This window comes from Sus scrofa, chromosome 12, assembly GCF_054392235.1.
Source record: "Sus scrofa isolate SSC_HxYL_T2T_F1_AM1 chromosome 12, Sscrofa_HxYL_maternal_Yorkshire_Landrace_v2.0, whole genome shotgun sequence".
In the NCBI taxonomy this organism is placed as follows: domain Eukaryota; kingdom Metazoa; phylum Chordata; class Mammalia; order Artiodactyla; family Suidae; genus Sus; species Sus scrofa.
Genome location: NC_139394.1, coordinates 39612479 through 39623741, shown reverse-complemented (window position 1 = coordinate 39623741; position 11263 = coordinate 39612479). Strand labels below are relative to the sequence as shown.

At 38.7% G+C, this 11263-nt stretch overlaps 1 protein-coding gene across 2 annotated transcripts in view; it reads right to left on the bottom strand.

Moving 5' to 3' along the window:
• PPM1E (protein phosphatase, Mg2+/Mn2+ dependent 1E) overlaps window positions 1-11263 on the bottom strand; it is a 213252-nt gene that overhangs the window by 6911 nt on the left and 195078 nt on the right. For both annotated transcript variants that reach the window (XM_021067290.2, XM_084984975.1), the window contains 3 exons: window positions 6965-7153; window positions 3450-3593; window positions 3139-3232 (listed from right to left, as the gene is read on the bottom strand). In XM_021067290.2, coding sequence (XP_020922949.1) covers window positions 3139-3232; window positions 3450-3593; window positions 6965-7153 — 427 coding nt within the window. The remainder of the gene's footprint in view (window positions 1-3138; window positions 3233-3449; window positions 3594-6964; window positions 7154-11263) is intronic.

Genomic DNA, 11263 nt, shown 5'->3' with positions numbered 1-11263 from the left:
CTTTTTCTTGTCCCTATTTAGTCTCCTATTTAGTCCCCTATTTTATTCCATGAGCTTTCCAAATATTTATCACATTTTTCAATTCCTTCCAATGAAGTTATTGGTTGATAGTAGATAGCCTACTTTCCTACTGCAAAGAAAATTAAAATTATCAGGCCTGAATTCCCTCAATTCCTACCCACCCCCCTGATTTAAAAAAAAAACAAAAAACAAAAACAAAAAAAAAACTTAAGTGAATCACCTGTATCCACAACTATTTTCTCAGAGCAAGATGTGCTCTTTTCCTTCTGAAAGCTAACCTGTGCTGCTGAACCTAGCCCTCTAGGGCTCTGGCTTCTCTGTCATCTTCAATTTATCTTCCACTTGCTTTCTTTTTCAATCCTAAAAACATGCTCATATCTAAAATCTCCTAAAAGCAAAAATAATAAAAAACAACCCTTTCCCAAATCAGCTTTTCCCTCGAGCTACATTATTTCCCTTCACCACCAAACTGCCCAGGAACCCAAATCTATACATGTTCCTTTGTTATTCCTCACCGGAATGTTTTCTGGTTTTTCCATCTACTAGTCCTACATTCCTTTCAAATGTTACCAATTATTTTCCACTTTCAAAATTCTGTGACTTTTTTTTTAACCCAAATCTTACCTGACTTCTGCAGCACCTGACCCTGTTGACTACTTATTCCTAGAAACCCTCTTCCCCTAGCATCTGTGATACCCCATTTCTATGTCTCTGATCCATTCCTGACTTTCTTCACTGCCTCCTCCATTTAATAATAGCACCAAGGCAGGGTTCTAAGTGTGGTGCATGTATTATACCATTTAATACAAAAACACCCTGTGAGTTAGGTACTGTTACTACTCCTGCTTTACAAAGGAACAGATACAAAGAAGTCAATTTCCCAAGGCCCATAGCTGATAAAGTGGCAGAGCCAAGATGGGAATCCAGAAAGGACTTCATGTTATTCCACCGTAAGTAATGAGTCTCATCCTCGGTCTCTCTTCACACTACATATTCCCAGCAGTGTCATCCATGCGTATAGTTTCCATTTTTATATATACTTTATGTATCACTTTATATATATATATGTATACATGCCACTGCACAGGTTGCTAGTATTATTGCCAATGTGAGATGAATTCCCAAATCTCTACCTTCAACTCAGAACTCTCTGCTAAGCTCTAGATCTATATTTCCAACTGCTTGGAAATGATCTCTTCCAAGACATCCCACAGGTACCTAGACTATAAAACATGTCCAAAATGAACTCATTATCTGCCCTCCTCCCCACCCCCCAAACTGCTGCTGCTTTATTACCAGTGTTTTATCATCTTCTCAATCACACAGGTCAGAAACCTGGAAGTTAACTTTCCTCTTCCCCCATAAACTGTCATTTCTGTCTCATCAATTTTACTCTCTCCTCTGTATCCCTTTTTAGCTGTCCTTACCACTGTAACATTGTATCGACAGCCTCCTAAATGATCTCTCATCTGGGCTTTCTACTCTAGGTCATCTAACATAATCATTATAATATTTATAAATACAAACCTGACCCATGTGCCCTCTGCTTAGTCACCTGGTAAAGTCCAGACTATCTAGCCTGGCATGTCAGCCCCTTTGCAATCTGGTGCCAATACGTATCTTTTGCCACTCCTACCCTCTGCCCTGGCCCCCTCTACTTGTCACTGTTCCCTTCTAGAGCACGTGTGTTTCCACTCCCCTTATACGTGGGCCTCTCTAAATTCTGTCCTGTGTCCAACTGAGCAGCACTTCCTCTCTGAAGTCAGCCTTGTTTTCTCGTAGATTGTCTCCTCTTCAAGGACATGCTTTCCCTGCTTTTCCCCTTGTGTCATATTTTTAGAAGCAAGAAAAGGCAAGTGTCCTCTAGTAAGCTGGTTCTATAACAAGCATTAAAGATACGGCTCAATACTCTGACAAAGACAGTAAGGTCAAAAGAAGCAGACTTTCGTTGGAGTTGTCAAAAATAATTCTGTATGAGGGTGTGTTTTAGCAATCAAAAATTTCCCCCTTTTGGCCTTATTCCAGAGTTCCTAATAACACCCTCAGACTAAGTTAAGGCCAACTCTCAATTTTTTAAGAGGTATTTGCAGAATCTTTGAGCTTCCTCTTTCTCTCTCAGGCTCTACTGCTCACATTTGGGCCACTTCACAGCTTGCCAGCACCTTCCCAAAGAGTGGGAGGGAAATCATATCAATGGTGAGACTGAATCAGTCCTTTGCGATTTTGTTAATGTTCTGGAATTTTCTGGCAATGATAAGCAAAATTTGGGGATGAGACGTCAATTCTATGTATCCACGTTATTCCTATGTCAAACTACTTCATTTATTTAGGAAACGGTGGCTGAGAACTGCACTATTAATGCACATCGCCCATGGAGACACAAACATTGATTTGTTCTTTTTTAAAAAAACAGAAAATGAAGCTAAGCCATGAAGCCTAAAACAATAAACCCAGGCACCAAAGTGAAACCAACAGAAATAGGACTACAGCTCAATTTTACTCTCTAAATTTTAGACAGTTTCACTGACTTTCCCCTTTTAAGAATTTAGGTCCCAGGGAAGCAAATCCTTTGAAACCCCAGGGTTATCTGACAAGTTACTATATACCACATATAATAATAAGTTATGTGTTCTGATTTTAATATAGTAAGAATTGTTTTCATCTAAAACACATTTTTCCTATGAATTTATTCTTTTATGTCATTTTATTTCAATTTATTGAAAAAATATGGATATAATAAGCAAGGTAAAATATTGGGCAGGGGGCTTCCATTTTGGAAAATACTGATTTAAGCTAAGTGCGACCCAAAATGGAATGAAAAAATGAGGATCACTGTGGTTTTAAGCAGATTTCTGTGCCAAAGATTAAAGGCTTCCGTTAAAAAAAAAAAAAAAAAAATGGAAACCAGTAAGTTCTGCACTTCTTAATATAGCTTAATATAGTTCTCTTTTAATAATGGAATTTATGTAAATGAGTAGGGGAAGTAATTTAAAAAGAGGCATTATCCAAATGTTATTTTAAATATTAAGTTTTCTGAAAATCTTATTGTATCAGATTAATATAAGACAGTGTGCTGGAAGAGGACAGTTTGGAGAAACAAAAATTGGTTTTTCCTACCAATAGCTCTGGAGACCGACAGACTTCCGTTCACCCTCCAGGCACCAAACCAGACTACACAACCTCCAAGGGCTTCAATTCGCTGCTTTTCATCCTACACAGCAATACAATAGAAAAAAGCAAATAATTGGATTCAGGATTTATTCATCTACCTTAACAGTAAACAAAAGATATAATACTCATCAGCTTCCTGGAAAAGGTTCTCATTATTTTTCCTTTGGAAGATGAGTGTGGTTGCTGAGATAAATGAAAATTAATAATTAGAAAACTGCCTTTGTGGCATATGTCCTAACAGAACAGACCATACTTACCTCTCTGTCAGGTTTGTGTGGCTTCATTAGTTCAACAGCTTGGCCCTTTCTCACAAGCATAACCTGGGAATCACCTACCCAGGCCACATGTAGCATGTTGCCTCTGATAAAAGTCACCACTCCTGTGGTCCCACATCGTAAGCTCTGAAAACAATTTAAATAAAACAAGAGTCAGTAAAAAACAAGTAGACATCAAATTCTCGTTGAGAAGCAATTTATAGGTTATACAGACTTTTCAGTTGGAAGCTAGACTACTAATAACTCTATTTCACAAACAGCAATTCCTCTTTTCTCAATGCATTTTTATGTGCATATATATATATTTTTTGTCTTTGCCATTTTAGGGCTGTACCCATGGCATATGGAGGTTTCCATGCTAGGGAGCCAATAGGAGCTGTAGCTGCCAGCCTACACCACAGCCACATCTGCGACCTACACCACAGCTCAAGGCAACACCGATCCTTGACCCGCTGAGTGAGGCCAGGGATCAAACCCGCAACCTCATGGTTCCTAGTTGGATTCGTTTCCACTGCGCCACGATGGGAACTCCACAAATATAGATCCATTTTATCTGTGACATACAAGGCAGGGATGAGTATCAACTCCATTTTATACACCGGTAAGAAAACTAAGGCAGGTTATGTGACCTGCCCAAGGGCAGGTAACTGATTAGTACAGAACTGAAATTTTTTCCTCCTAGTCCAGGGCTAAACCACTATATCAAACCTTAGAATAAAGATTTCTATATTTTGATCTCTGTTTTGTTACTGACCTGCTGTATATTCAAGGAGAGAGTCCTAGCTCTACAAAATAACACACATAGCATCTGGATGCGACTCAACAAATGCTCCCATACTTTGGATTGTGAGAGAGGAACCAAAAGATGACATACATTCTCTGGAGTGCTATATTGCTTCTACCTTTAAAAAACAAAACCAGGAGTTCCCGTCGTGGCGCAGTGGTTAACGAATCTGACTAGGAACCATGAGGTTGCGGGTTCGGTCCCTGCCCTTGCTCAGTGGGTTAACGATCCGGCGTTGCCGTGAGCTGTGGTGTAGGTTGCAGACGCGGCTCGGATCCCGCGTTGCTGTGGCTCTGGCGTAGGCCGGTGGCTACAGCTCGGATTCGACCCCTAGCCTGGGAACCTCCATATGCCTCGGGAGCGGCCCAAGAAATGGCAAAAAGACAAAAAAAAAACAAAACAAACAAACAAAAAAAAAACAAGTAGTTCTCATCGTGGCTCAGTGGTAATGAACCCAACTAGTATCCATGAGGACACGGGTTCAAACCCTGGCCCTGCTCAGTGGGTTAAGGATCCAGCATTGCTGTAAGCTATGGTGTAGGTCGAAGACATAACTTGGATCTGGTGTTGCTGTGGCTGTGGTGTAGGTTGGCAGCTGCAGCTCTGATTTGACCCCTAGCCTGGAAAGTTCCATCTTCTACAGGTGTGGCCAAAAAAGCCAAAACAAAACAAAAATATCCTACAATAATTTTCAGTGTCTTTGTTTTTGGAACACTGCATAAAAAACTAACAGCCTGGAGTTTCCCACAGCAACTCAGTACCACTGTACTTAATGCTCTCGAATCTCCTATACCAAAAAAATGACATCTCCGTTTGACATGAGTCACCACTAAATGAGCAGGACTTTCTGTTACTAAGGACTTGGCCTAAATTAGAACCAGTGCGTCAAGGGTGGTAGAAGGCCCCTTACATCCAATGAGAAAACAACTTCTCATTTTTCCTATATAGGGAAAGTTTGTTATAAATCCTCACCCACCAATAAAATGTCTTCCCACACAGAATGTTCAAAAACTCAGCCCCCTAGAACACATGATAAAGACACTTCAGTGCATATGCCCTGGAGAGAACAGGAGGCAGGGATGCTTCACAACAGGAATAGCTGCTGTCTTCCCAGCAGTTAGCAGCACATGGAAGCACAAGAAGGAGACTGCTGAGACAAACCTAAATTATTCAAGAGAATTGTTGGCAAGACTGAGAGACACTGGGATCACTGGCAAAGCAAATGAGGTGAATATGGTCAGAAAAAAAAGCCATGATTTTGAGGACACAGGAAAAGGGATAGAACAGCGGATAAAAAGACAAGGTGATTCTATTTAGTTTCATGTTGATTACAGATCACCTCTCAGGGGCCAGGTCTTGTCCTCAGTCAGAATGATGACAAGCAGCAGCTCCAAGCAGTGCCTACCCTCAAGAGACTGCCAAGGTCTGAAGTCAACGATTGCATTTTGTTTTCTAGCCCCACCTGCACTTGCAGACCTTAGTGGTTACTGTGGATTTGCGTATTAATCTAAACCTGGGGTGCAGGTGAGGAGACACAGAATATTTTCCTTGTTTAACACCAAATAGTTTGAATTACTGCTTCATTCACTCCAAACCACACTGCTGCACAGTATAACTATGAGATCAAAGAAAGGGATTAAATGACTACCCTGTTCTCTCCAAGTCCATTTCAGAAAGAATGTTTAAATCATAGGGCAGGAGTCTTACTTTCTGTGTACATATAATTCTTCAGTTACTTTTATTTTTATCTTTTTGCTTTTTAGGGCTGTACCTGCAGCATATTGGAGGTTCTCAGGCTAAGGGTCAAATCGGAGCTGAAGCCGCCAGCCTACACCACAGCCACAGCAATGCAGGATCCAAGCCGCATCTGCGACCTACACCACAGCTCATGGCAACACCGGATCCTTAACCCACTGAGCGAGGCCAGGGATTGAACCTGCATCCTCATGGCTACTAGTTGGGTTTGTTACCACTGAGCCACAATGGGAACTCCCTGCAATTACTTTTAAAAATTAAAAATTATTCTCTGTTGGTCCCTAGCTAGAAAGGAATATAAAGTAGCATAGTTAATTATGTACCAATGCCCAGAATGATAATTAGATGACAATTTTTACTCTTAGATCTTAATATAGAGCCCCTGCATTCATTCAGAGTAAAACCTTAGGTCTGCTTAACCTTAAGAAATTAGGATATGAGCTCTGACTTTTCTTCCTGTTAAAAGAAAATTAGTTCAAGGATCATCTAAGGATTCACTCTATCCAAACAAAATTTTCCTCAAGAGATATACAGCAAAATACTGCCAACCCATTTAGAACCAAATGTATGGGAGAAATCCCAGCTTCTGTTTCTTTTTTAGACCATTGTTTTAATCATCATATCCAGATTTTGTCAGCAGAAGTCTGCTGAGAGAGATGGTCCTGGTGTGAACCTGACAAGCAATGAGGGGTCAGATAAAACTCACCTGCCAAATCCAGCAATGGACTGGCTTTCTGGAAAATTATAGCTTGGGAGTTTCTATACAGTACATCATAGCATCCCACTATATGTACTCCTAAAGAGAGAATTAGAACTACAACAGAATCCAACACTGTGTGTCAAGAATATAGTTTAGTGGCTACCCCAAAAGAGAAAGTCCTAAATAACCCTTTAACCACAGAACAAGTTGACCTCAGACAGTGCACTGATGGCTGGAATTAATGAGAAAATGGCATACCTCCCTGGCCGCTTTCTGTACAAACCGCTCGTCAGTGACCCGGAAAGCCCGGCACAGGGCCTCAGCAGGATCATGGGGGAACATCTCCTGGCGTACTAAGTTAACGTGCAGGTGAACGGAGGCATAAATGGCAGCATCCACTCCCCCATGGCCATCAAACACTGCAAAATAAGCTTGTTCTTCCTGGTCCTGTCAATAGAAGCACAGGAACTGTTAAGGGAGAGTAGTATATCCTGACTCAAAGGAGCCAATCCCTTGAACTGTTGTCCATCCATCTCCACTGCATTTGTCACCCAGATAATGAGACTAAATGTCTCCCTTTTCTGTCATGCCTGATCAAGTGCTAAAATACCTGCAATATTAGGGCATCTGTGTTTACACACCAGAACACTGGAACACATCATGCCCAATTAGCTCAGGCTGAAGTGCCCTCTCTCACTGTGAAAGCTGTTGTCTTGTACCATGGAAACCACCCACATACATTTGCTTCAAAGTTGCTGTTACAAGTTGTGGGGAGAGGGAGGAAAGAGAAGATATGAGAAGAACTGAGCAAAAGGCCTTTTTGGACTGAGGATTTTTTTTCAAAAAAATAAAATTAGAAACTGAGAACAATAGGAAATAATTGGCCTTCCAAGCACAAGGCCAAATATGTTATATCGTTTAAAATACACAGCCAAAATGAAAGCATACACATACTTTTAAACTACAATATCTCCTTTATAAATCGTTCATGGTCGCATTGTATTCCCATCATAAACAGCACAAAGAGAAAGACATTAAGAATCTTGTCGCATAGGAGTTCCTACAGTGGCTCAGTGGAAATGAATCCGACTAGTATACATGAAGATGCACGTTAGATCCCTGACCCTGTACAGTAGGTTAAGGATCCGGCGTTGCCATGAGCTATGGTATAGGTTGCAGATGCGGCTTGGATCTAGTGATGCTGTGGCTGTGGTGTAGTGCGGCAGATGCAGCTCTGATTCGACCCCTAGATTGGGAACTTCCATATGCCATGGGTGTAGTCCTGAAAAGAAGAAAAGAAAAAAAAAAAAAGAATCTTTTAGTATAGAGTGAGTTTCAGAATCCCAAAATCACAATCAGATTTTCAGAGGGACATAATGACCCTAACCCTAATGAAAAAGAGGCAATATTCAAAATGAAATTAGCTAGGAATTTCAATTTTATAGAATGGATTTTTTGGGTGGGTGGTAAAGACACTGATTAATTTTAAATGCTACGTTTACATTCACATTAAAAATTTCTAAGTTAACCATTAAAAGCATACAATGCATATACTCCACAATTCTACTTCTAGAAATTTGTAAGAATAGCTCCAAATTGGAAACATTACAAATGACTATTAGAAGAGATGGTTAAAATAATGATAAAAGAACACTACAAACAGAATTCAGAAAATACCACACAGCTGTTTAAAAAATGTAATCGATATATATGTTTTTCTTTGAAATAATCTCCAAGGTAAAAGCAAAAATGGTGCATGTGTTACTATTTATTGTTTAAAAAAAGGAGGAACAAAAAAAAAAGAATATGTACTTATATTGCATTTGTGTTTCCATATGATATCTCTGAAAGATATATAGGAAATTGCCAGTAGTAATTGTCTCTAAGTTAACTTTTGTAACTCTAGAGCATATGTATTCAAAGAAGAAGACTTACAGGAAACAAACAAACAAAAAAAATAAATAAATAACCTCTAAATTGGTTACCCAAACTTGAACCACTTCAGATATCTATATGCCCTGCAACCACTTTACCTTGTCCCCTAATTCAAGATGTAGCTTCACATTTCCTTGCCCACCCACTGCTTGAAGCCCTAAGGCAACTGCCAGAGGAGAGTCTTCCAAACCTGTGATGTGTCTTGACAAAGGAAGCCTAATCACAGGATTACATTTAACCCATTAAGTATTTAGTTTTTCCTTTCTCTTCACCTCAAGTGTTTAAATTCTCAGCTCTAGCTCACTTAGGAGATCTGTAACTTAGTCCAGGCTCCTTTTAGGCAATACTGTGTAATGATTTTCATTTGAAAGCTTTGGATTCTTCCTTGGACTCTTTGAGAACTCAGTTGAGTCTAGGCTCTGTCATTCCAAGTAAATAAATATAAGTTAAATCATATAATTTTCTTGTGCTTGTTTTCTCATCTATTAGGTAGGAACCGAGTTGCTATCTCAGGGGGATTTGGAAGGACTACAAAAATACACTAAAACAACAAGTATACTTATGCTTTGAGAAAGTTCTTTTTAAAGGATATGCTACATTTACAAAGTGCCAAATATAAATGTCCATAGAGTAATGATAACACCTGAATATTATGAAACCTATATCTAATACAAATACTACAGCTCATTAATTTAGAAATTTAATCAACACCATCTATAACGCCATTGAAGATGACACTGATAAACAGAACCCTTTAAAAAATTTAATTGTAGAATTTCTACCTTGTACTAAAGAAGTACTCATTTTTCAATGAAGGGTCAAAATATATCCAAAGTATATAAATAACTCATACAACTCAATATATCTTAAAAAATAAACAGATATCCCAATCAGAAAATGAGCATAAGGCCTGAAGATGGTTTTCCAAAGAAGACATACAGATGACTAACAGGCATGTGGAAATAAGCTCAATATCACTAATTATTAGAGAAATGCAAATCAAAACAATGAGATGTCACTTCATACCTGTCAGAATGTTTGTCATCAGAAGGAACACAAATAACAAAAGTTGGGGAGAATGTGGAAAAAAGGGAACCCTAGCACACTGTCGATGGGAATATAAATTATTGGTGCAGCCACTATGGAAAACAATATGGAGGTTCCTCAAAAAACTACAAACAGAACTACCACATGATCCAGCAATTTCACTCCTGTGTAAATATCCAAAAAACAAAAACAAAAACACTAATTCAAGAAGATACATGCAGCCCGATGTTCATAGCAGCATTATTTACAACAGCCAAGACACAGAAACAGCCCAGTGTCCATCAATAAATGAAGGGATAAATATGTGATGTGTGTGTGTGTACAAGAAGACAATGGAATATTACTCAGCCAAAAAAAAAAGAAATTCTGCCATTTACAGTATGGACCTAGAGAATATTATGCTTAGTGAAATAAGTCAGGGAAAGACAATTACTGTCTGATATCACTTATATGTGGAATCTAAAAAATAAAACAAACATGTATATAGCAAAATAGAAACAGACTCACAGATATAGAAAACAAACTATAGTCATCAGTAGGAAGGGACAAGGGATAAAATAGGGGTAGGGGCTGAAGAGATACAAATAACTATGTATAAAATAAATAATTAACAAGGATATATTGTATAGCACAGGGAATTATAACCATTATCTTATAATAACTTTTCATGGAATATAATCGATAAAAATACTGAATTGCTATGCTGTATATTTGAAACTAGTATTATAAATCAACTGTACTTCAATTTTTTAAAAAATGGGTAAAGAGATGCAGTGTACACACACACACACACACAGAGGATACTACTAAGCCATAAGAAAGAATTAAATTTCATTATTTACAACATGGATGGACCTGGAGGGTATTGAGCTTAGTGAAAAACTTAGAGAAAGAATAAATACCATGTGTTATCTCCTACAGATAGAATCTAAAAAATAAAACAAATGAATGTAACAAATTGGAAACAGGCTCACAGATATAGAGAACTAGTGGTTACCAGCAGGGAGGGCGAAGGTGAGGGTAGAGGACTAAGAGACACAAATCAGTATGTAATAAAGTAAATAAGCTACTAGGATATACTGCAGAGCACAGGCAATACAGCCAGTATTTTTAAAATTTTAAATGGAGTATAATCTATAGAAATTTGAATCACTATGTTGTATATATACCTCAAACCAATATTGTAAATCAATATACCTCAGTAAAATTTATTTTAAATGAATAAATAGCAGTAAAATTTTTTTAAAATGTGCTCATTTTTAAACAACCCATTTGGCAGGATAAGGGTAAAACTGAAAAATAGCATAGCCAAGCAGTTTTGGTTTTTAGGGGCTGTTTTTGGCTGTACCCATGGCATATAGAAGTTCCCAGACCAGGGAGTGGTGAATCCAAGCTGCAGGTGCAGTAATGCCAGATTCTTAACCCACCACGCTGGGCCCAGGGATCAAACCTGTTGGCTCAACAATCTGAGCCACTGCAGAGACAACGCTGGGTCTTTAACCCATTGTGCCACAGTGGGAACTCCTCCAAGCAGTTTTTAAAAGATGAGTGAGGTGATATGGGATCATCACAAAG